General features: G+C 48.2%; 1 protein-coding gene and 2 non-coding genes across 8 annotated transcripts; all 3 read right to left on the bottom strand.

Moving 5' to 3' along the window:
- Window positions 1-1185: 1185 nt before the first annotated feature.
- Window positions 1186-26256, bottom strand: TRAFD1 (TRAF-type zinc finger domain containing 1). Of its 6 annotated transcripts, none has more exons than XM_053279448.1 (16): window positions 26064-26256; window positions 24997-25103; window positions 23453-23579; window positions 22476-22577; window positions 13965-14026; window positions 10576-10711; window positions 10427-10480; window positions 9354-9585; window positions 9210-9263; window positions 7698-7955; window positions 6479-6546; window positions 5327-5560; window positions 5067-5199; window positions 3618-3912; window positions 3107-3167; window positions 1186-1916 (listed from the first exon to the last, which is right to left on the bottom strand). In XM_053279448.1, the coding sequence occupies exons 3-16, from the start codon at window positions 23555-23557 to the stop codon at window positions 1872-1874; spliced, it is 1839 nt and encodes a 612-aa protein (XP_053135423.1). In that variant the 5' UTR covers window positions 23558-23579; window positions 24997-25103; window positions 26064-26256; the 3' UTR covers window positions 1186-1871. The 6 variants fall into 6 exon arrangements, with proteins under 6 accessions (XP_053135423.1, XP_053135422.1, XP_053135421.1 ...); XM_053279447.1 differs by adding an exon at window positions 25222-25322 and having other exon boundaries at window positions 9210-9585; window positions 26064-26255; XM_053279446.1 differs by having other exon boundaries at window positions 9210-9585; window positions 26064-26255.
- LOC128338279 (U1 spliceosomal RNA) lies at window positions 18506-18669 on the bottom strand. Its single transcript, XR_008312566.1, has one exon. It is a non-coding gene; the product is annotated as a U1 spliceosomal RNA (small nuclear RNA).
- On the bottom strand, window positions 21178-21341 carry LOC128338278 (U1 spliceosomal RNA). The gene has a single exon (XR_008312565.1). It is a non-coding gene; the product is annotated as a U1 spliceosomal RNA (small nuclear RNA).
- Window positions 26257-26258: the final 2 nt, after the last annotated feature.

Genomic DNA, 26258 nt, shown 5'->3' with positions numbered 1-26258 from the left:
CAGCCCCATTAGGGCTAGGACTACCTTGCAACATTTTGTTAGGAGTTCTTGTCCCTTTACAAGCTGTTTTAGGGACGGAGACAAATGGGAGTATGGTCAGCTTGCTGAACCCCTGGAAGCTGGAAGCACTTTGAGCTGAAGGGAGAGGCACTTTTAGAAGTGGAAAAACTGAAAAGTCACTTGACTTCTGCTACTATCATGAATGCCTCCTACGTGGACTAGCTGCGAGAGATTCAACAGCCAGCGGCTTCTGTGCAAAGCCACACAGGCAGGCGCTTCTGGGGCAACGTTGTTTCATAGCAGAGCTATTGGGAATCGTGGCTCCAGTTGATTTTTTCCCCTTTAAGTGGAAACTAGATGGTTCCATCTAGAAACAAAGCGAAGTCTTGGTCATGGCAACCTGTTCCATCAGTGCTTGGTGAGGGGGCTCATTAGATTCACCACGATGCTCCGCAACCTGCAATTATGATTTTTTTTCCTTCTAGTGCCTGAGCTGAAGCAGTCCTTTTAATCCTACTTTCAGGCACCAGAGTAAAGTGCAGCCATTAAGGAACTACAGGAGGCTCTTGTTATCCATGCCTTTGGCAGCGTAGTGGGGGCTTGGTGTCCTCTGGGAGCCTTCGGGAACTACTCGGCTTAGTTTCTGCTAACTCCACTACTGTTTTCATTTCTGTTTTGCCACCTAAGGAAACTGGATGGAATGCTGCAAACTTCAGCAGTGGGAGTGAGGGAATTCCCTTTGTGTGTGCTTACTTGACCCATGGACGATGCCTCTAAAGGGCTGAACCCAAACTTCATGGAGTGAGGAAACCACCCTTTGGGTGCTTCCTTGAACTGGCTTTCATGCTGTGATGTCTCCCTGACAACCGATAAGGCCTGGGGGTGTCTGTGCTGCTATGTACTGGATGACAACAGCAGGGTGAGGATTCTTTGATCTAACTCGATTGTACTTTATGCATTCCTGGAGGGGCTGGTGGGTACAAAGTGGGAGAGCATATCTGAGTTGACCAAGGCAGTCTGTGGTGCATTATCCTCTTTTTCAGGCCACTTTCTGAGACTCAAGAACCTAACCCCCAAATTCCCATTGGCATAATGTTGCATTCATGGTTGTAGGCATGGAACCTAAGCCCTGCAAACAATGAGGTCCACCTGCACACTCTGAGCCTGAAGCACCTGACAAGATGCTGACCAGTAAATAGAAAGTTTATTACAAGAAATTTAAAACAGTCTCCAGTACAGCAGAAAGAGAAAAACACACAAAGAACAGAAGACTGGTTGGTTGCTCCTATGTCACGAAGCCTGTCTCAGTTTGAGGAATTTAACTGGGCACTTCTGGTATTAGACACACACACACACACACGTTATGGCTTTCCCCAACACTTCTTTTCCATTGGTCAAGCAGACTTAAGAGCTGACTGGGCAGACAGATGGCCAAGTGTGGCTTGAGGAATTGCTTGCTCCCAGTCACAGAATGCAAGGCCGAAGCCTGGCTAGCCAGGGGAGCCCACAAGCCAGCCTTCCTGGCAGGAAACGGCCCGCTGGCGTCTCCCTCACAGCCATGCCTGTAGTGTTAGCTGTGCGATTGGCTGCACAGCTCCTGTTCTCGGTGTGAATGTCTTCTCTCCTAGGGAGCTTAAGGCCTACATGACTCAGACTCTGCCCTACAATTAAGCAACTGGGTTGACAAAATCCCCAACCACACTTTGCACACTGGGGGAAAAGCAGCTCTGAGCAGGAGCCACATCTCCACCCTACAGCTGTGGGATGGTTGCCTCCCACTCCCAGTAAAGTTGCAGCCCATATGAAAACCAGCAGAACCACGCTGGGGAAAATGCAAGATCAAGGCCAGTCACTTGCCCATGGAAATCCTGTTATTCTTCGTCAGGATAGTCCGATTCAGGCCGCCAGGGTTTTCCCTATGGAAAAGAATGGGGTGAAGTGAAGGTGTTCCTGGGACGGGAGGGGAGGCATGACACCCCACTCGAAGTGGGAGGTCTCCTTCCAGCTTCAGAAGCTCTGCAGCAGGCCACGGAATGGCTCTGCCATTGCCATACTGCTCTATCTCTCTACTGCTTTTCATTCAAATAATCCCAAAGCAGTTTACAATTAAAATACAAATTAAAAGTACAAATAAGATGATAGCTATTTAAAAATCTATATAAAACAGGCAAAGAACTGGAGAGCTGGTCTTCTTGTAGCAAGCATGAATTATCCCCTTTGCTAAGCAGGGTCCCCCTTGGTTTGCATCTGAATGGGTGACTGACTACATGTCAGCACTGCAAGAGAGTTCCCTGAGGGGGTGGGGCTATAGCTAAATGGAGGCACATCTGCATGAAGAAGGTCCCACGTTCACTCCCTGGCTTCTTCTCCAGGTAGGGCTGGGAGAGAGACTCCTGCCTGAAACCTTGGAAAGCCACTGCCAGTCAGATGGACTAATGGTCCAACCCGGCAGGCAGTTTGCCATGTTATTTTTAAAATCAGCAGGTTACTGGCCTGCATAGATGAAACAAAAAAAATTGAAGTTTGTAGGCAATGCTTGAGAAGGCCTCCAAAGCCAGTCAACTTCCTGAGTAATTTTTATAGAAGTAGGTCTTAATACCAGCTTTAAATGCCCGCCTCACAAGGAACAAAAATTAAGAGAAACTCTGCCAATTGTCAGCTTGTAGGGATGGAACTGAATTGATTCAGAACCTTTTTTTAGGTGCTTGCCTTCTACAAAGGCAGCCTGCTAATCTTCTCCACCCAATATAAGCATTTATTCAAACTGCAGGTGGCAAGCAGCATCCTAGAAATTTCCCCTCCACCCTCAACCAGGAGGGAAAGCCTCTTCGAGGCTGATGCTTGCTGTAACCATCCATGCACCACCTAAAAATAATGTGGCTTTGTTTCTTCAAAAGACGTCCCAGACATTTGGAAACAAATGCAGACTGAATCCATCCATCCATCCAAACTAGTTTTATCAACCAATCAAGATCTTGTCAAAGCAGGCTCAAGGACTTCATACAAGTTGGACCTCCGTGTAGAATTTTCTTTTTTAACCCTGCCATGAGCCCTAGAAAAGGCGATCAGGCCTCCTGTGAGCATCGCAACCCTCCATGGCCCTTACCTTGGTGCTGTTGTGATGATGGGCAGACCTGGTGGTACTCTGGCCTCCTTCGCTGTGCAGGCTGCGGGAGGAGAAGACACGTCCACACAGGCAGACATTAGGGGCAGAACCTGAAGCCCTCGCCACACTTCAACAGGAAGATGCCCACAACTCCTCTGCCCACTCAAGCCTGCCATAACAGCAGCCAAAGCAAATCCTCCAGCTGCAAGGAGGGCGACTCTCATGCCCTACAGATGCTGGAGAAGAGTTCCCGCAGGCCCGGCGGGCACAGAGTGAACAGGATTGGATCCGAGGGCTCTCTTCCTCCTGGAAGTGGCAATGGAATATTTACCCGGCGTGGACCTGCCCAAAAGAGCAGGTGGGAAGATGAACCTGCAACCAGACCGGCTCTGCCACTGACAAGAGTACTGGGGTCTATTACTAGCTCCCACTGTACAGGGGACAGACGGACGGACACCCCCCCCCACTGGAGGGAGGGATCAAAGATGTACATCATGCCAACGCTAGCTACCTGGGTCGCCTTGGAGCTGTCGTGGGGAAGCTTGGCACGTAGTCCCCCGGAGGGGAGGGCCGGGCAGGCAGCGGGGCAGCCGGAAGGCTGCCTGCACCCCAGCTCAGCGACCTCCCTCCACCACTGCCAAGCTCCCGGAGCTTCCCTTGTTCAGAAGGGCCAACTTTGCTCTCTTGTGTGTTGTTGGGAGGGGTCAGCTGGACGAGTCTGGCAGCCACTCCTGGGGGAAGCCGGTGGATGGGCTGGGGAGGCCGCTGCTGCCTGAACTCCTCCAGGTACTGAGGTGAGATTTCTCCTGAAACAGGGAGGAGGAGGAGAAGTCAGGAGCTGCAGGAAAGGGAACAGACCACGAGAACGTGGGGCAGAACTCCAGAGAGAGGAGAGCTGGTCTGGTGGTTGCAAGCATGACTTGTCCCCTTAGCTAAGCAGGGTCCACCCTGGTTGCATCTGAATGGGAGACGTGATGTGTGAGCACTGTAAGAGATTCCCCTCAGGGGTGGAGCCGCTCTGGGAAGAGCATCGAGGTTCCAAGTTCCCTCCCTGGCTTCTCCAAGATAGGGTTGAGAAAGACTCCTACCTGCAACCTTGGAGAAGCCACTGCCAGTCTGTGAAGACAATCCTGAGATAGATGGACCAAGGGTCTGACTCATTATATGGCGGCTTCCTCTGTTCCTAACCCATTTCTGAGAAGACCCACTGCAGTCCATGCCTGCCACAGCATGAAGGAGAGGTTAAGCAGCCCTACATTCCCGACCCAAGGAGAAGGGCAATACAAGGCAACAGCAAGGAGAGGTGGACGTGCCGCTATATGCTTTAGCCCTTCCCCAAACTGCACAGGAGCACCACCCCTCCTCCTCCTCCTCCAAAAGGTGTCGGCTCCAACTCCTATCCCTCCTTTTTTCACAGCATTGTTGGCTCCACATCCAGATATGCTGCTCCTTGGCTTCCCCCATTGCCCTGCAACTTGGACTTTTTCTACTTCCCAGAGAGCCATCGGACTCCGCCTCCTAGTTCATCACAGTCAAGTTCCGCAAGCCGCAAACTGAGGCCTCTCCAAGGGTGAGCAGGGATTAAAACCTTGCCAAACAACGGCAGAAGCTTCCCTTGTGGGCCGGGCGAGACAAACTGCCAAAGCTAGCAGTCCTTTCACGGACAGTTCTGTGAAAACCCTTCAGCCGGCGGGACTTAGACTGGGGATGGGGGGGGGCAGCTCCTCCCACTGAAGTGAACAAGCACCTACGTTTATTTGCACAGCCTTCCCTCCACAGCAAGTTACAGGAGCAATCCACTCTTGGATAATCTCCACCACTGAAGGAGCAGGAGTCTCTATGGATGATGAATTTCCACCCACCCCCATTCCCCTTTGGGACTGGAGGCAGATCAGACCAGCTCTCTGCACCTACTGCTTGGGGGAAATCAACTTGTCTTGCTCGGAAACATCCCCTATACCTTGATGCCGGATGCGCCTCCGAGGCACGTCGGGTGACTCTGTTCTCTCCAAGTTGTCCACAGCTGGAGCCTCTTGCTGCAATGGGGCTCTTCCTGTTGAGCAGGAAGTGGCTGGGCGCAAGTCGCATTTGTCCTAGGGTGAGTGAGCACAGGGGTCACCGAGGGCCTTCCCAGAGACCCCCACGCGGCAAGCCCACTGGCTCACCCACCACACAGAGGCAGACAGGCCATGCAACCTGGACTGCTCCCAGCGCCAGTACCTGGTGGTGGAAGAGGATCTCTTCTTCCAGCTGAACACCACAGAACTCGCAGGGGAGCATAAGGCTGCCCCCCAAGTCGTGCTGGAGAGGGAAGGCCTCTCTGCTGCCGCCGACAGGCCGGCTGCCCTGCAGCTGTTCCCACAAGTCCATCAGGCGCTCGTCCCGATCATGCCGAGGGACTGAAGAACGCCGCTTGCTGAAGGAGGCCAAGGCACTTGCTGGGTTGCAGCCCGTCTGATGGGGACAAGGCGGGGAGCGGGAGGAGGGAGAGGCATCCGTTAGCGCCTTCCTTTTAAGAGGTCGACAGCAAGTGGGAAGCATTTTGGACACACCCAGGAAGACTGATGAATCCCCAACTCTGCACTATCTTCCTGTGTCAGCTCAACATTATTTCAGGTTGTGTTTATGCACAGCCCAAGGACAGGAGACTGGCTGCAACTTCATCCTGCTTCCTGCCGGACAGCTCTGTGGAAGCCGGCAAGGACGCGACTGGTGGTGCAGATCCGGGCCTTCTCGTGTCCCTAGGGACACACTCCTCATTCTCCTCGCAGGAACAGAGACATTAGAGGCCTTCCTGCATGCTCCATACAGTTAGAGAAGTAGGAGAGGGGAAGAGGAGAGAGGATTGAGGGAGCAAAGCGGAGTAAAGGATAAACAGGCAGGCTTAATGGAAACTCAGGTATAAGAAAAGCAAGGGAAGATTGGAGAGAAGAGAAAGTCTGCCTGGAGCAATGTAAGAACTGGGCGGGGTCATCCCCCTCAGGCTCTAGAGACTTCTCTCTTTCAGCTAATTAGCATAGTCCTGCCTTGGAGCACGGGAGGGGGATAACCCATCAAGATGGCCTTAATTGCAGCAACCGAGAAAGCTGCTTCTGCTGTCTTAGGTGCTAGAAACTTCCTCTGTTTATTTTAGCTACAATTTTTGACTCACTTGTCAGACTGGATGAGTGTGCAGGGTGTGTGTGTGCTTTTACTGCCCAACCTTGACTTCAGCCCACTTTCTCACTTGTGCGTCAACAGACAAAACACATCCCACATCTGCAGAACTGCCAACTCCCCCTTCTTTATGCTGCTCTATGACAGTAATAAAGACTGATTGATGATTGAACTCCCCCCTTCTACAATCAGCATGAGGGGGGAAATGTACAAAACCTGATGAAGAATTAGGTGTTCCTCAGGGTAGAGCTCCTCACAGAATTCACAGGGCAGCAGGGTCTCAACTGCAAGGCAAGAAGAGAAAGGCAGGATTATGCACCCCTGGCAGGATTAACATCCATCTGGCCACCCCATCTTCTGAATTCCTATCAATCACACCAACCAGCATGAAGCCACACAGTCACAGTCACCCCAACAACCAGGAGGCAGATCACTCGTTCCCCCTTTCTAAAATGGGGAACCAAGGTCAACCAACAAGTCTGTGGCAGAGGAAAGATCCAAGTCCACCTCTTTCCAAGCTGAATCCCAAAATTCCAGCCGCTGGAGCAAACTGGTTCTCCTATCCATGAGGTACTTCCATGTTACCCCAGATCCGCCACTCACCCCACCAAAAGGAAAAAAAAAGAGAGGATGAGAACTCAAAGCATTTCCCCCCCCCTCTTATCACAGTAATAAGCAGCTTTGTAAGCTGCCCCATAACAAATTGTTCTCTGGGTGGCTCACAGCCGAAGATTAAAATATACACAACACACATATTAAAACATGACAAAGAGAGAAAATACAAAAAATACAAAACCGCTTAAACTAATTTTAGAATTAGTTGAAAATCAGATCAAATCTGAAAACCAAAACTTAAGAGGCCTGGATAAACAAAAAGGTCTCTATCTGGCATCTAAAAGAACAGAGTGACGAAGCCAGGCAAATCCTTATGATCGCAGCTCATCCTTTCCCACACTGCAAAGATAACATGAGCCACCTCTGGCCATATGGGAAGACCCACAGCCTCCTCAGGTTACCATAGTGGGAACCATGAGATTCCCCAAAACACAATTCCTACACATGGTGAAGTCTGAGAGGGTACCACAGCTCAGTGGTACAGCCCCCGGTACCGCCACTTAAGACATCATAGGTAGCGGGGCTGGAAACGAGCCCTCTCTGCCTGGAACTCTGGAGAACTGCGGCTCCTCAGAAGAGACGGAGGGCCTGACCAACTAGCCTTGCACCCAGACTCTCTGGGATAAGAACCTCCAAAGCAATCGTGCCAGTCCACTCCCTTCCTTCTGGCAGCTCCTCCTGTCCTGGAAAACTCACAGAAACCAAAATATTTGCAAATGTTCTGTTAATAGCTTCGACTGAGCTACTAAAATGATCGCAAATATTCCATGGCTAATGGTTAGAGGGGCTCCAAAGCAAGCAACAGCAAGTGTCTACTTACTTTTTCGATTATTTGGACCATTATCAGGTACCAGGAAATCTGAAGGGAGGAAACTAGAGTCATTTGCTTCAATATAGTGCTCAGCTGGTCTAGTCCTTGTGGGGCAGATATTCTTCCCGAATTCCTTCCGGATCTCTGTGGTATCATGGTCATGAGAATTATTTTCACGCTGCAGACTAAGAGCCAACAGGTAATCCAGATCACAATCTGGCTCGCTGCCAACGAAGGGGAGGGTGTTTGTGGCCTTCTCCAGGTGGTCTTCAAGGGAGAAAACAACCAGATGTTAGGAACTAAGGTGAGGGTGCTTATAACCTGATTTTAAACACACACACACACACACACACGTATCTTTATACAGAAGCATGTCCCATTGTGTTTCAAAGGAGCTTACATCCAGGCAAGCGTGCTTCAAACTGGAGCCTTAATCATCAGTGCCCAGCCTTTTGTTCGCAAAAAAGCAACAGAAATTCAAAGAGACGCACATGCTTTCCTAAACATGCTTTCTAATGCAAGAGGTCTCCCAAAACTGGATTTTTGCCTCTGCCACACTAACCTCAGTGCAAAACCAGATTCAGTTCTGCTCTTCACAGCACCTCACTGCTCTGACATATGCGCTGGTGGCTTGTGAGGACCAGCACACCAAACAATGCTCCCGACCGCTTAACCATGATTAAGGAACCAGGCAGTAAAATTCTGTGTTCCCTTCTGCCAAAATTCCCCGTCAGCCTTAGCCACGGTTAAGGTTTGTGTCAGTACTCATTTTAACCCTGGTTACCACTGAACACGTTTTGTGCCCAAGACAGGAGGGAGCATGCAACTGGGCAGCCTCAGCCCCAGCTTTGGAACGACAGAACCCATCTTTGCAAACAGCAGTAGTTTAAGAACTGTCCGTCTGAAAAAGTGTACTCCGCCTTCTGTACTAATTCAAAGCTGGTCACACAGGACTAGCAATTTCACTGCGCGCACACACACACACCCCACCACTTCAGTGGGAATCAAGCTTCCTTCTTTGTTTGCCAGCCTCTCCACACCAAGGAGAAAAAGAGATACCCACTCAATCCAGCAGCATCTGCCTTACACTGGGCAAGAAAGACTACTGCCTGTAGAAAAGGATGCATTTCCCAAAACCTTTTCTGCTCAGGAGGATTGAAGTCATCACAACTCAGAAGTGGCCAACATGGTCAATTTCCTACATTCCGCCCTTGCCCACCCAAAGGAACAGCCAGAGACTAGGCGGATCCTCCCGCAGTAATTAGGTTATCCCACCGGCTACCAACACTACCAAGATTCAGCTCTAAACCAGCAGCCAATTGCCAGGGCATGAACACATTAAATGAAGAGTGACGTCAGAAGGAGCAGACAGAATAACCTAGTCCAAAGTTGCTGAAGGGCTTACACCCCTCAGAGAAGTGTCACAGATTTGATTCTGTTAACTTTGGACACTCAAGAGCAAACTACATACAACATCAAGCGTTTTGCTTAAGCCGGTGATTGTTCATTTGATGCCCTCACCTCGATTCTGATCTGGCTGTAATGGACCCGGGTTCCTTCTGTGGAGCTGGTCTCCTGAAAGGCAATTATAGAGCCGGCTCATCCTCGGCGGGGGCCCCAGAGAGTCCTCGGAATGCAAGACATTTTTTATTGTCTTGACATTACGCAAAACCGCCGAGTTCAAGCAGGGCTTGGCCGGGCCCATTCTGGCTTCCTCTGCCTTCTCCCCACAGTCCTTCGGGTGCTCCTTCAGGTCTTTCAGCATCACGTTGCGGCTGCATCGGACACACCGCTCGGTCCGAGTGCCACAGTAATCCTCGTGGTCCCGGAGTTTGTTGAACGCAAGTTCGAGGTCGCAGTGCTGGCAGGTTACAGGCCGCAAGGGACACGCCAAAGCCTGCAAGGAAGATCAAAGCAGGCAAGCACGCCTGTCACTGGAGCAGCATCGTTCCACCATTCTGAGCAGCAGAGGGAGGAAGGCGCCTTCCCGAAGGTCTGAATGACCAGCTTCAGCAATGGGCTTGAAGGTTTTGCACCCTGAAGCCAGTGGCCTTGCATCCTTTTAAAGAGACAACTTAAAGGGTATCCACAGACTGCTTGAAAGAATCAACTCTCTTCCTATTTCCAAGCTTTTCTGCCAGAGAGAGGCAATTTGTTACTCGTGAGAAGCAGAGCACTAGTAGCAATTTTACCAGCATTCCAAAGGTGTATCTAATTCTGTTCCCCTCTCACAGAGATTCCCAGATGTTGTTGACTACAACTCCTAGAATCCCCACCTGCAATAGCTTTTGCTTGGGGATTCTGGGAGTCGTAGTCAACAACATCTGGGAATCCCTGTTACAGGGAACACTGCACCCCACACAGCAATCTGATTTTACCCCTTTAAACAGGTTTACCAGGAAGCTCCTTAGAATTTTATGTAACTAAGAGTGCTTCTCTATTGCTAAATTCTGTGCTATGGCGTATAAAATCCATCAAGTAATGGTTAAGGCTCCCTCAGTTGAGGTAGAGACATTTACCTTATTAGATGAACTGTTCTTTACCTAAATGTGATTAGTTTGATAGACTGTACGCTTGCTATGCACTGTTGTTCATGGCTGTGAACTGCTTCTGGTGAAGTACTGTAATAAAGATCTAATTTTACCAGCATTTCAATACATACTCTCCATAAATTTGCAAGTTTTGCTTGTCCCACTGGATACCACAAAGTCAACAGGAGTAACAATAAGCTTACTAACCACATGCTCCTGTAAGAGTCCTCTGTCCATCTTCATGCTGCATTTGCACATGACCTAGGATTAGAACACAGAACAAGACGCGTGACTGACCCTGCCCCTCACGGGAAGAAGCCGAACTACGGAGGAAGAGAGGGGGCTGCTAACATTACCTGTGTGTGCTCCAGCTCTTGGTGGCTCCTCATTTCCGATTTAGGGAAAGACTCCTTGCACATGGGACACACTCCAAGGTTCCTGCTGCAGTGGATTTCGTGGATGGTGAAGTTTGCCACAGGAATATCCTTTTTGCTGTAAGAAACGTTTGGCGCTCAGGAAAGGTACAGCCAAAGTGAGCACAGGACAGCTTGCAATTTGGGATCATTATTGGGAGTCAAACTTCAGGGTGGGTACAAAGTGTTTATTGCCATTTGGAAAGTCTGCCCCAAGTTTTATTAATGCTCCAGGAAACACACTCAGGCTGCAATCCCAAGTTTTGGAAATAGCCTGTGCAGGCACAGAAGTTACTGTGAATGCACACAATTCAGGTTTTCTAGGTGCAGGATTTAACTTCAACTTTTGTCAAGGACAGGGGAACACCATTCAGCCTTCCTATGGCACATTTAGCCCCCGCCCCACCTCTGTCAAATGGACACACACACACACACACTCCCTTGTTGCAGGCAACCATGGTCTAGAGAGTTTGCGATGCAAAATGAGCAGAGGAGAAATGAATTTTGTAGGTCATCTCTTAGAATGAGGAAGATACTGCAACATTATAACAAACTCAAGTAGCTTGAGCTTGAAATGAAGCAAACTCAGCAAGGGATTCTCCTGCTGCTTCTCTGAGCCACTCACTCTCTTCCCCCACAGAACAGCAGGTCCAAGTTCACTCTCCCCAACTACTCTATTGCCTGTTCCCAAGCAGTTTGTCTGGTGGCTATTCAGGGACAAGTCTTCTTTGTTGCCACCCCAAGGCCTTGGAATGTGTGTCCTGCCAAAATCTGAATTTGGGGCAGAACACAAACATACTAGGAACATAAGAAGCTGCCATATACTGAGTCAGACCCTTGGTCTACCTAGCTCAGTATTGTCTTCACAGACTGGCAGCGCCTTCTCCAAGGTTGCAGGCAGAAATTTCTCTCAGCCCTATCTTGGAGATGCTGCCAGGGAGGGAACTTGAAACCTTCTGCTCTTACCAGAGCGGCTCCATCCCGAGGAGAATATCTTACAGCACTCAACATTTCTAGTCTCCCATTCATATGCAACCAGGGTGGACCCTGCTTAGCCCACAAGGCCAGCTCTCCTCTCCTGGTCTAAAACCAAACAAAATAAGCCAGGGGGGCAGAACCACTGTATCAAAAGGCAACTGTGCGCCTCAGATGAGTCCTGCCCATCGTAAACACTGCTAGCTAATAGTGATCAGGGGTACCACTTGTGTTTCACAGAGATAAAGGAATTCTAGAACAACAGCCAGTCACAGGGCACACAGAATTCCACTCAAAGCTCCATGACCTCTGTCAATCATAACCACTTCCAAAATGGAAAGGGAATCAGCAAACTCACTACTGGTTGAACTTAAGACACTCTTACGACTCACAAGGAATTCCACTTTAACAACAACAAAAAGCAGTTACGTGAGTTACAACCTAGCATGTCAATCACTCAACACAGAGAAAGACAGGCAAGCTAACTGGGGAAGCTCTTCCCACGAGTTAGCCAGCCTGAAGTTCGTCACGCCCAAACTCACGTCAGCCTCAAGTTCAATGATAAAACTTGCAGTAACAAGCTCTAAAAATAGACAAGGCGCAATTAAATTATCTAAAGCACTTAGAGAGGAGAGCTGGCCTTGTGGTAGCAAGCATGAATGGTCCCTTTGCTAATCAGGGTCCACCCTGGCATGCATTCATATGGGAGACTACATGTGTGAGCACTGCGAGCTATTCCCCTTAGGGGGTGGGCCGCTCTGGGAAGACCACTTGCCTGCTTACATGTAAAAGTTTCCAAGTTCCCTCCCTGGCAGTATCTCCAAGATCAGGCTGAGAGAGACTCCTGCCTGCAACCTTGGAGAAGCCGCTGCCAGTCTGTGTAGACAATACTGAGCTAGATAGACCAAGGGTCTGACTCAGTAGAAGGCAGCTTCCTAGGTTCCACTTCACATACATGATCTCAATAATTCTAACCACCATCCTGCAATGCAGCCCTATTACTATTTCTACAAAACAGATGGGGAGGAGGGACAACGGGCAGGGATTTTGCCTAAGTCCATCCCACAGGTTCATAGCAGAGGCGAGATTAACACCGGGGGACTTGGCAGTTCAAGGCTCAATCTCTTCCCTGGCATGCAACAAGGTTATGTGTTCGGAGGGTGAATCCAAAGTAACATTGAGCAGAACTTGCCACTCTGGCACAATGCAGGCTGGGCTCTCAGCTCATCTCCCATTCACAACATAGCAGTGATGTTCTCCCTGGTGGATGAAGCGCACACACTTCCACAGAGCTAAGGGAGGGAGGCCAACAAGATGCCTGTTTCTCAGTCAGCTGCACTGACTTCTCCTGCACCACAGCGGATGCCACCCACACCCGCCCCACAGTATTTTAAAAATTCTGCTTTTCAAGTTGTCCCCCTCTTTCACATCCCATCCCACCCCTGTCATTCAGTCTCTCATTAGTCCATCTGCTTTATGGATTTTACACCGTAATTATTCCGTTTTAGGAGTGTGGTGGGCCACTTTAGAGACCTGGTTTGAAACACGGCATACAACTCTTAAGAGCAAAACAATCCAGAATGAGTAACCAAATATGTCTGTCAAGGGTGTGCAGTTGAAATCTGCAATTCCCCGTTTGTGATCCAGGAATCCCAATCCACATAAAGACACCAGATGCAAAGCCTGGTTGTGTGAATCAGTCCAACTGTGTACACTAGGCCTGCTCAACTTACCCCCCCCTCAACTGTTTTTGGACTACAACTCCCATAATCCCACAGTGGCCAATAGCCAAGGATTATGGGAGCTGTAGGCCAACATTTGTAGGAGGGCAGAAGTTGAGCAGTCCTGGTATACATAGACTCAAGTAAATAATACTGTCATTTTTCTTTTAGTTGACAATCTTTGGCATTATATGGTTTACAGACATTTTCCTCAGTTTCCCCCCTTCCCCCTCGCCAACCCACCCCCCCGAGCCCAACCTTTCCACCCCAAGCCAGCCAACTGCCCTACATGCTGGTTGAAAGGAAATGAGAAAAGAAAGGAGAGAGAGGAAGAAGGAAAGCAGAAGGAGAGTGAGGAGAAAAGAGAAGGAATCTACATCTTTACAACAATAAATATAGGTAAGTCGAAAGGGTTCTTATTCTATAAATAATCCAAGCAAGTTGTCCCAGATTTCTGACCATTTATCTGGTGTATTTGCTTTTATGAGGGCCCATTTTCCATGTGCTGCTCACTCAAGCAGGTCATGCACCCATTCCTCAATCCTTGGGGGACTGGGCGTTTTCCATTGCCATAGTATTAATCTCCTGACTACCAATAAATACTCTCCATATCCATTTCTAGCCATGGCTCCTTACCAGTTGCTGCACAGCCGGGTTTCACTTTCCTGTTCTGCCACCGCAGCCATCTCCCTGCTGTTCTAGAAAGCAGGAGGAGGAGAGGGGGGGAAATGTCACTTTCTTTTTCCTTTCACAAAAATGCTGACTCATTCCCCTCCCACGCAAAATCCCTCTCACAAGCAGCTTCCCTGGAGCTCACCAGCACGTTTTTGCCATTGGCCGTGAGAGTGTGCACACAGCCCCCTTTGACATCATAATTGCACCAAACCCATTTAAGTGTAAGGAGACAAACTTACGGAGCTTTTGAAACTCACCACTGTTTGGCAATTAAAATGCTTTCTCTTCTGACCTCTGCAAAACCAAGTGCAAGAGGCCTTTAAGAGGTCTGCACATTTAAAAACCGAGGGTTTGGGGAGGAAGCCTTAAGCAACTTAACTAAAATTACTTTAATAGCTGTACAGAGTCTCTTGAAAAGGTACCAAATCTGGTCCCCAGTTAGTCTAAGCAAAGAAGGAACAAATACAACTTTGTAGCATTTTCTAACTTATAAAACACACTGCTGATAATGCAAATATTCTAAAACATGAGGCCTCAACACCACTGCATATATACTGCAGAAACCCTGATCCCCACTACCCACTTCCTTTTACAGGGGGCAGGGGAGGTGGAGAATTCTGAAGGGTCAGTAATAACTGAGGGGCTCCCATTTTGTTCTGGTTCTGCCCCCACCCCATAAAAAAGAATGGAATCTGTCCATCCTCCTCTTCTGTTTGGGAAGGGGCAAGGAGGATAGTAGAGCGCACACCTTCCATCAAAGGCTCCTTTCAGCTAAGCACTAGCAGAAAAATGTGGGGGGGGAGCAAGTAAGAGATTCACAGTCCCCCCACAATCATCCTTGCAAGTCACAAAGGGGCAAACACACATAAACAAGGCTGCCACCCTCTCGTACCTACAGGTTTTGGGATAACACAGAGAACAGAAAAGGCTGGACATCATGTGGGTGGACTGCTGATCCTTGCCTTTCGCTGAGAAGGGGGGCTTAATAACAGTTAATAAGGTTTCCTGAGAAACCTTTGGCACAACCTCTTCATCTCCATACCCCACCATAACAAAGCCTCGCTACATGCAATTTAAATAAGCACATCTTGTTCCTGTTTACCCTTGCTTCCATCGCCTTCCCTTTCATCCATTGCCTTCCATATTTAATTTAAACTGCAAGCTCCTTGGGGCAGAAGCCCATCCTCCTGTCCTATAAAAAGCACCTTGTACATCAACTGTGTGATGGTGAGAATGACGACGACAACAAAATAATAATAGTTTGCTCTATCATCACCATCATCAAGCACTTTTAGAAACTTCTTCCACCTTGACTCCACTCCTCAAGCTAATCAGAAATATTTTAAACAAATGAATAAAGCTATTTTTAAGGGGGGGGTGGAGGAACCCAGCACGTGACAAATGGGGTTGTATGGAAAGCCTAAAAAGGAAGCAGGAAAGGGGGGAGGGGGAATAGTTCCCCATCGCCACACTTTACCCAAGACTTAAGTTTTTTCCAGGAAGGTAGAGAGCCAGACACCTCCTATTTTAAGAAGAGAAAGCGGACACCCTGCTTCCCCCCACCCCGGATACTCACTCTCTAAATTCCTCCCCCATTCAAAGGTCCCAGTGCCCGCAAGGAAGGCGGGGGGGGTCACGCCCTGCCTTGGGAGAGCCTGGCTCTCCCTACCTCCCTCCTCCAGCGCCTCATTTCCTCTCAGCGGCCTCCCCAGTTCCCAGCACCCGTGAGAGGGAGCGCAGCAGACAACACCCACCCGTTTCTCGACGAACCACGGCCGCCTCTCCTTTCTGCTCGGCAACTGCCACCACCGACTTTCCCAAACCAGAGATGCCTGCCCAGAAGCTAACCCGCAGCCGCCTCGCAACGCTTCCTAGCCCGCCCTCCAGCCGCCAAGGTCGCCTCGCCGTTGGCCACTTCCGAGAGCCCACCGGCAGACTGACCTATCAAGGCGCCGCTCGCTCCTTCCGATTGGCCTAAGCGGCGACTTATTGCACCAAGGCTCCGCCCACCCGCTCTTACTCTCCCTGCCTCACTCCCCCCGCCACCTTTGGCTATTGGCCTCCGCCGCAGCAACCGAAGCCGCCAGCGATAGTTGATTGGCTGCGGAGGACGTCATCGGGAGCGGCCTCGCCCACTCTCCTTGTCTGCCCCGCCGCCGCCGCCACCGCCGCACCGCCTTCGCTCCCAAGCAAGGCGCCGTTTGAGGTCAGCCAGCGAGGGCGCCTCTGTGCACGTGCAGAGGAGGAGCAGCTTAGCCTCCAGTTGGCGACTACAGTTCTTAGGAGGGAACTTGAAGCTCTGGCACAGAATACAAACGCCCGGAAAGCGACAGTGGGAGAGGGAAATGGTACCCCTGCCCCAAACAAAATAACCACAGCAACCCACGACAAACAAAACTTTAATCTTTAATCCTAATGGTAACGGGGGGGGACACATTAATACAAAACTTTCCGAGTTACATAGATACATTTTTCTCATTTAGGAGAACTGCAGGATAATCACCCACACAGCAAGACGACACCATGCTTTGGGTGAAAATCAGGTGGCATATTGTATGCCTTACTGTCCAAGTAACATCCTTATGGAATTCGGTGGTCTAAAGTGCCCTACAATTCGCCAAAGCTTGTACTTCAGGCTTAGTCTCCCAGGTTCCATGAAACTCTTTGTTGTTTCTATAAACAAAGTTAACTTTTGCATGTATGTGGTATGGTAAAAGACATTCTCTCTCGCTACTATTCTTCCAGTCCTGGGAAGAGGTGTCGCATTTGTTCTTTAAAAGAATAAAGAGCTCTGTGACACCTTAAAGATAAATATGGTGGACAGCTTGTTGAAAGTGACTGGACAATGTTGACACAATGTGCTGTGCTGTGGAAAAGGCCAATTCCATGCTAGGGATCATTAGGAAGGGGATTGAAAATAAAACAGCTAATATTATAAGACCCTTATACAAAACTATGGTGCGGCCACACTTGGAGTACTGCATATAATTCTGGTCACCACATCTAAAGAAGGACACTGTAGAACTGGAAAAGGTGCAGAAGAGGGCAACCAAGATGATCAGGGGCCTGGAGCACCTTCCTTATGAGGCAAGGCTACAACACCTGGGGCTTTTTAGTTTAGAAAAAAAGACAACTATGGGGAGACATGATAGAGGTCTATAAAATCATGCATGTTGCAGAGAAAGTTGATAGAGAGAAATTTTTCTCCCTCTCACATAACACTAGAACTGGGGGTCATCCCATGAAATTGATTGCCAAGAAATTTAGGACAAACAAAGGGAAGTGCTTTTCCACACAACGTGTAATCAACTTGTGGAATTCTCTGCCACAAGATGTGGTGAAAGCCAACAACCTGGATGGCTTTAAGAGGGGTTTAGATAACTTCATGGTCAATCAACGGCTACTAGTCTGAGGGCTACAGGCCACCTCCAGCCTCAAAGGCCGGATGCCTCTGAGTACCAGTTGAGGGGAGTAACAGCAGGAGGGAGGGCATGCCCTCAACTCCTGCCTGTAGGCTTCCAGCAGCATCTGGTGAGCCACTGTGGAACAGGATGCTGAACTAGATGGGCCTTGGGCCTGATCCAGCAGGGCTGTTCTTATGTAATTATGATTGTCTACATGTATATTTGGATATTGTTCAATGGGACTTCTTTGGTCAGTGCCCAAAAGACTAAGTGGTACTTTTGCCTACTGTGCATAGACAGTTGCTACCAGAAATATTTGTGCTCTTAACAAGGTCCTCATGAATATTTATTCTACATAATGTCCCTATAAATGCATCTTGTTCCACTGTTCCTCACATCAAAACTCTCTTTCATACTCTGTTCGCCTCTCGCTTGAACTCTGGAAACCTTATCTGGAGCACAGCAAGATTAAAAACATGCCAACACTGCTCAGTGATGCTTACCCCAAATGAGAATGCTTCTTGGAATGCTTATGTTTGTTGAAAGCTGTTGCTCTGATAGGTGATATACTTCCCCTTTCCTTGGAGAAAACCCTCATCCAATATGCTATACACCATGTTAAATATATAGTATTCTCATATTTAATCAATATCTTAAAATCAAGCTAAATACTGCCTTTATCCATAGCTGTGAAAACAAAGTGCTGTACAGACACCAACAATCCTGAAAAAACATGAATGAAGACATAGAAAACTACTTTTTCTCAACCAAGGAATGGAAACTTGTTCTATCTTAGAATGCATTCAGTCAGCTCTGATGCACAGGGTTCATATTTAGAGTTTGCACACAAGCCCTCCTTTCTGCACCAACATGCATTTGCCTTCACATTAAATTAATTTTCACTAATCTCTTGAGTTCTAAAGCACAAACCCACAGATATTGAGGATTAGGTCTTCATTTGGAAAAGGTTGTTCTAGAACTCTAATCAGTCATTGATTAAAGAAGCATATGAGGAAACAACAAGGATCTTACACTGAAGACACATCAGAAAAACCAATCCTGGAAAAGAAAAAGATCTATTTTTTGAACCAGAAGGACCAGGGGAAAGCGCGAACGCAGTCCCCCACTACCACAAATTATGCAGTCGAGTTTCCCGCATTTGGGGAAATCGCAGGGGTCAGCACACCCGAAGTGCAATGGATGAGCCTCACCCTGGGAAAACCACCTTCATGATCATGGTGTCTCCCCTGCCAGGTAAGTATGAGTTGGGAGGCCACTGCCACCTCCCCGCCCCTTCTCCCCACTACTACCCAGGACATGGTGGCCCTGGCACAGCACCACTCACCAACTTCAGGGGGCATCGCGGCCACGCAGCCACCCTCCAAATTGGCTGGCTGAGGTCCTGAGCTGCCCTCCAAGCCCTGAGCTGCACCCCGTTTTATGCTCCCACAATGCTCTGGCGTGCTCTCATTTGCATGCATGCCTGACACAGCTTCCTGCTCACACAGTCCCACCCCCGGCATCTGCTTAGCGAGGCTTTCCGAGGAGTCAAGGCATTCCTTTCCGCCTGCATGCATCCTGCAAAGAATTCGATCTGTTCTGGCCGCTCCCCATTTCTGTCACCCTAAAACGGGACCCCTGTTGCACCAGCCAAGGCATGTCTGGGTATGTCACTTTCCCAACATTGCAAACCCGCCGCATTTGCCGAAATCACTGGGCTTTAATTTGCTTTCTTCTTACAGCCCAGCCTCCTGATGGAGGAGATCTCCCTAACACTGAAGAGGGGGGCACGGCGTGGGGGGACAGGAGAACTGAAGGAAGATCCAATCCAAGTACCACATGCAACTCACTCCTTTTTGGCACAAGCTCTGACAAGCTCTGAAGAACATAAAGCCACCTCTGCTGAATCAGAGAAACTCAAACTCACATGTTTCACTTTCAAAAAGGACATCATAATAAACATCAACTACAGACAGGACGTTCCCCTCCAACAAACTATTATACCTAAAGGGGAAAACCTCAAAAGCAGCATGTTCTATCTTTGGACCAGAAAGACCAGGGGAAAGCGGGAACGCACAGCCGAAGTGCAATGGATGAGCCTCACCCTGGGAAAACCACCTTCATGATCATGGAGTCTCCCCTGCCAGGTAAGTATGAGTTGGGAAGCCACTGCCACCTCCCCACCCCTTCTCCCGGCTGCTACCCAGGACATGATGGGGCTGGCTCAGCATCCTCCAGTGCTCTAAGACAAGCACAGCAGCAACCCTGCCACAGTCCTGATCGCTTAATGGGGGTCCAGCATTAACTAGGCACCCCGATGGACATCCCGTTTTCTGCTACCATAGTGCTCTGTCTGCTGCACGTAAATCTGCATGCCTGCCATCCTACAGCTTTCAGGCATAGTGCTGCATCTGATTGGCTAAGGCTTGTCATCTGAGTTGCAAAACAGCAGGGAGAAGGCAGAAGACTCATGTGTCTTTGATGCATGCAGACTAAGCATTTGTTTTGCCCTTTTGTTCTCTTTTCCTTCCGTACCATCTGCCGCAGGAGGCCTAACTCTTGTACCTGAGAACATTTCTCAGCGCTCACAAATGGAAATCTAGAAGCATTGCAAAAGGCAGATTTCTGGCTCCTGGATTTGTCAGCCACTACAGCTCAGACGACAGAGCCAAAGAAGCAAGAGAGCAGCCTACCCAGTGCTACGTGTAAGGGCAACATGATGGCGAAAGAGAATGCACTGAGGTCCCCTATATTAACTTCTGTAAGGCAGACACAGTACATTGTGTTCCAAACCACTTGTGAGGGAGCAGTCTGATACTATGGTCTATCTGCTGTGTCTCTTGTATGCAGGCACTATATCAGAGCTATGGGGTTTTGTTTTTCTGTAAAACACAAGTTCCTGATAGGATTGTTTTCAAGTCTTAAACATCACCAGCGAGGACATTCAACATGAATGTACACACACACGCACAAATATATATCCAATTTTATTTAATCATTTTCCTACCATAAACTCTGAAAAAATACTAGAAAACCAATAATTCTTAAACTTATTTCCCTCCTCATCCCCACATATTACCTTCAACCTTTAAATACATCTAAACAATAAACCAAAAGAAACCCTATCCCAATACCAGAGCTAATGGGTCCTGCAGTCAGTGATACAAAATATCACAAGAGGTATGCAGCGGAAAAATGACTTGATTAGCAAGCCAGGGGTTGCTGGTTCAAATTCCTGCTGGTATGTTTCCCAGAATATGGGAAACACCTATATTGGGCAGCAGCGATATAGGAAGATGCTGAACGACACCATCTCCTACTGAGCGGGAGGAGGCAATCCTACTGAGCGGGAGCAGGCCCTCCTGTATTCTACCAAAGAAAACCACAGGGCTCTGTGGTCTCCAGGAGCTGACACTGACTTGACAGCACAACAACAACAAATACCATACCAAACTTTAAAACTATATAGTCCGACCTTCCACAATCATAAAGTGGTACAGGTATAATGACTGGCTAATTAGTAATTGCTAATGTTACAGTTTCTCACAAACATTTATTTCTATAAGATACATTGTCATCTCTGTCATGTTATAGTGCAGAATCTGAAACTGACAACTATACAATTTTTGCTAAAATGTTTTTTTTTTCATTAGGAGGCTAGATGGAGATCATTTTAAACACCACAGATAATGTATCAGCAGTGAAGACACATGCAGAAAAAAAACTAAACCATGGAAAACAAAGAGATCTATTTTTTGAACCAGAAGGACCAGGGGAAAGCGCGAACGCAGTCCCCCACTACCACAAATTATGCAGTCGAGTTTCCCGCATTTGGGGAAATCGCAGGGGTCAGCACACCCGAAGTGCAATGGATGAGCCTCACCCTGGGAAAACCACCTTCATGATCATGGTGTCTCCCCTGCCAGGTAAGTATGAGTTGGGAAGCCACTGCCACCTCCCTGCCCCTTCTCCCCGCTGCTACCCAGGACATGGTGGCCCTGGCACAGCACCGTCCGCCAACTTCAGGGGGCATCGCGGCCACGCGGCCACCCTCCAAACTGGCTGGCTGAGGTCCCGAGCTGCCCTCCAAGCCCTGAGCTGAACCCCAGTTTTTGCTCCCACAATGCTCTGGGGTGCTCTCATTTGCATGACTGCCTGCCACAGCTTCCTGCTCACACAGTCCCACCCCCGGCATCTGCTTAGCGAGGCTTTCCTTTCCGCCTGCATGCATCCTGCAAAGAATTCGATCTGTTCTGGCCGCTCCCCATTTCTGTCACCCTAAAACGGGACCCCTGTTGCACCAGCCAAGGCATGTCTGGGTATGTCACTTTCCCAACATTGCAAACCCGCCGCATTCGCCGAAATCACTGGGCTTTAATTTGCTTTCTTCTTACAGCCCAGCCTCCTGATGGAGGAGATCTCCCTAACACTGAAGAGGGGGGCACGGCGTGGGGGGACAGGAGAACTGAAGGAAGATCCAATCCAAGTACCACATGCAACTCACTCCTTTTTGGCACAAGCTCTGACAAGCTCTGAAGAACATAAAGCCACCTCTGCTGAATCAGAGAAACTCAAACTCACATGTTTCACTTTCAAAAAGGACATCATAATAAACATCAACTACAGACAGGACGTTCTCCTCCAACAAACTATTATACCTAAAGGTGGATGGACTGGATGACAACAGCAATGAATGCACCACTGAGAGACCATCCTGGAGGGAATCTATCTACATGGTCGCTAGGAGTCGACAGGACTATTCAATCAATCAGGAGGGCTTTGTTCTCTGCATTTTCCCCAAGGGCAGGGGTAATGATGACCCTGCCTGCCCATCCGCAAGCTGCTGCTCACGAGTTGCTGTTTGGATAACAGGAGCTCCCCATCTATGCCTGGGGACTATTCTGTGTTTTTCTCTGACATTGTTTAAAACTCAATATGAGTGCCAAACCTGCAGCCTCCTCAGCTTTAAGCAACAGTTCATCTACCATATTACACAACTAATCACCAAAACAATGGATTTCCTGGTTAAGAATCAGCAGGTATAGGAAGGGTTAAGCACCCGCATTACCTTTGCTTCTTCCTTGCAAATCCACACACAAACACCTTGAGCTTCAGAGGCAAACAGAGAATTGGGAATCCTGCATATGCTGCCAAACTTCTGATCAAAGGTCTGAGCAAAAAAGAGCATCAAAAAAGAACTGCTTTGTTGACCAGAACCTATCGATAACTAACAGCAATACTTTCTTACGGTGACCCTGCTGTAAACAATGCTATGACCATAGGACCTGTCAACTGATTATTATTTATTATTATTTATTTTATTAAACTTGCGTCTCTAGGTGGTTTACAGTTAAAATCATTAAAACATTAAAATAATTTAAAACCAAACATTAACAATATTAAAACTATAAATTGAACTAAAAGCCTGGGTGAATAAATGCGTCTTCAGTGCCTTTTTAAAAGTTGCCATAGATGGGAAGGTTCTTATTTCAACAGGGAGCACATTCTAAAGTCCAGGGACAGCAACGGAGAAGGCCCGTTCCGGAGTAGCTGCCAGACGAGTTGGCAGCAACCACAGACAAACCTCTCCAGATGATCTTAACAGGCAGTGGGGCTCATGGTGAAGAAGACGTTATCTTAAATACCTAGGGCCTAAGCTATTTAGGGTTTTATAGGTAATAAGCAGCACCTTGTATTTTGCCTGGAAACTTAGCGGCAGCCAGTGTAGTTCTTTCAACACAGGAGTAATATGGTTTCTCCTAGATGACCCAGAGACCAACCTGGCTGCCGCTTCAGGTTCACTCAAAGAATTAAATTGACTGGAGAGAAGGTTCAGGACAGACAAGTGGAGGTATTTCTTCACACAACATATAATTAATTTGCAGAATTCACTGCCACAAGGTATGGTGATGAAGCTTTCAAAACACAAGCAGAGGAGGCTTTCCTTGGCATGAAGAGAAAGTGATTGGGAAAGATTCCTCTGTTTTATTTCAGGCTGCTGTTGAAGGTTCAGGCATAGGACTAGTAAGAAGTTGGCAGTCCTACCTGGAGCACTGCAGGGAATGCTGCAGCTCTTGAATTGCTACGCTCTGTGCATCTTTTAAAAGTCAAGGATGGAGTCCTCTCAGAGCCCACATCTGGGAATCCCATGACTGCCTGTCAGGGGCAATCTCTGTACATTTGAAAGGATGATATAAAACAAGATACCTTTATTAGTATACCAAAACTTAGTAAAAAGTTAATGTTAAAAATATTTCTAACTAGTAAAGCAGAGTGTTCAAGAGGCTTCACTTCAGAAGAACTAGCTTAATCATATTCTGCTACAGGCACCATTTATGGCTGGCTGCAGAGAATAGGTCAATCCCAGAGGAGGTAGCAGTGGCAGTTTATTGTAGTAAGCACCTTAAAGAAATGTAAACGTGAAATTGCTGAAGAACTAGAATGTATTCAAAATGGAAGTTTGATTCATGTAGGACTCAATACAGATCAGGGTCCACTACAGCTGTAAAATTAGTATGGTAAAATCCTGTCTCCATGTTATGGCCGGTTCTGCTGCGGTGACTGCAACCATTCTTGTATACATCATGCGAGCTTTACCTGGAAGTGTCATTCAGTATCTCACATGGGGAGATCCCGTATTCAATCCCTGATATGTCCAGGGAGGGCTGGGAAAGATCTCCATCTGAAACCCTGGAGAGCTGCTGCCAGATAAAAGAACATAGCCTTGCTGAATCAGACCGCCTAAGGCCTATCTAATCTAGCACCCTGTTTCACACAGTAGTCTACCATCCACCAGATGCCTTGGAAAGCCACAGAACCTTCTGCCACTGTTCCTCTACCACTGCAACTGGTCTCTGGAGAAGACAACACTGAGCTAAATGACCCCTGTATACGACAACTTTTTGTACTTTTGCAAATATCTTCAAATTAAAGATATCAGTCACTGCATCTGGTGATAATGGCTCATCCACAAAAGCTTTATCCACAATAGATTTTAGTATTTAAGATGACACAAGGTTATGCTGTGATTGTAAAAAATGGATTTTGCAGGGAGGGGCCATCATTCAGTGACAGAGCACCTGCTTTGCATGCAAGTTCAATCTTTGGCATCTCCAGGGAAGAGATGATGGGAAACATCTTTCTGTCTGCAGACCCTGGAGAGCACTGGCCAGATAGAACAGACAGTACTGAGTTACAGGGCCTGACTCATATGAAGGCAGCTGTATTATAGGTTCATTCCCCCCATTCTGGGCACAAAGAGGTGAGGGGGTATTTTTTCAGATCTGAAATGGAGAATTCGATCCTCGAAGTCCATACCTAGAGTGTATGAGGTTCTGGCAATAAACTGTGATAAAACTAAGACCCTACTGTTCTCTGGGGGATGCAAGAGATTACATTACATCCCAAGCATCTCTTAATTGGGTGGGACATAAAAATTGAGCAATACAACACTTCTCATTGAGGGAGATACAAGATCTTACCATGTGTTAAGCGTCTTTGTCCTTATAGTTGAGAGGCCATAGAAACATCAGCCCATGTATTACATTACTGTAATTTTTACAGGGACACCCGCCACAACCTTATTTTACCTTTTTAAACAAACCTTCCGGGCTGCTCTGACTCCTGTCAACTGCTGTGGTTCAGTCCTCCTTTCACACATAGAGGGGAAGCCATCCATGCCTCCTTGTCTATGTCACTATACAAAGCCAAAGTAGGAACAAAGTTATTATACAGCATCCAACTCTGATTTATGGGAATGAATCATAAAATGGAAAGAGGCCAGTCATCATTCTTGAGAAGTATCCTGAGTTTACCTAGATGTGTCAAGAACACCGTCTTAAGATTGGAAGTTGGGCTTCATGCCGTTGATATCTTAGCTTGGATAGAAGTCCTGAATTTCTGGATTCGTTTACACCTACATAAATGTAGGTGTAAACCAGTTATTTTGCAGTCATCGCAACCAGTTATTTAGCGATGGATACCTATGCTCACTCCTGGCAGAATAAATTAAATTATAAAGCCAGCTCAATTGCCCTTTCAAAAAAAATATTTGGACGCCAACTTTTATGTTGGAGTTGTATTGTTTTATGAAAGACTTTATCTTTTCCTGTGTTCAGATTATCCAGAGACTTGCTATGCAAATACTTGTATAAATTAGGAATGTTACCTAACGATTGATTGGAAAACTAAATGTGTAATTGTATAATTATGTAAAAAAAACGGCCAGAGACATGAGAGTTTGGGGCGGTATAGATACATATGCTAAATAAGTAAGCAAGATATGGTGACAGCCAACAACCTGGATGGCTTTAAGAGGGGTTTGGATAGCTTAATGGAGATCTATCAATGGCTACTAGTCGGAGGGCTACAGGCCACCTCCAGCCTCAAAGGCAGGATGCCTCCGAGTACCAGTTGCAGGGGAGTCACAGCAGGAGGGAGGGCATGCCTGTAGGCTCCCAGCGGCATCTGGTGGGCCACTGTGCGAAACAGGAGGCTGGACTAGATGGGCCCCCTTGGGCCTGATCCAGCAGCGGCAGATAAAATAAAAAACAAATTCCCCCTTCAGTGGTTTTTCCGGGTGGCGTTGTGTGGGATGTACCAAATGGTGTGGAAACTGGGCGTCACTGTGGACCTACGGCCACCACCCAAAACCCACCTAGCCCACGGCGTGGAGGAGCAGGAGGAGGAGGAAGGCGGCGGCGGCGGCGTGGGCCCAAGGAAGGCCGGCCCGGGGGCGGGGCGCGCCTCAAGGCCTCCGCCGCGCCAGGCCTGGAGGGAGGAGGAGGAGGCGGCGCCTGCGGTGGTGGGCCGGGCCGCCCGAGCCTCCCCTCCTCCCGCTCCGCCCCACCAC

This window comes from Hemicordylus capensis, chromosome 15 (assembly GCF_027244095.1).
Source record: "Hemicordylus capensis ecotype Gifberg chromosome 15, rHemCap1.1.pri, whole genome shotgun sequence".
NCBI lineage: Eukaryota > Metazoa > Chordata > Lepidosauria > Squamata > Cordylidae > Hemicordylus > Hemicordylus capensis.
The sequence above is the reverse complement of the archived record's forward strand: the minus strand, read 5'-3'. Positions and strand labels throughout refer to the sequence as shown.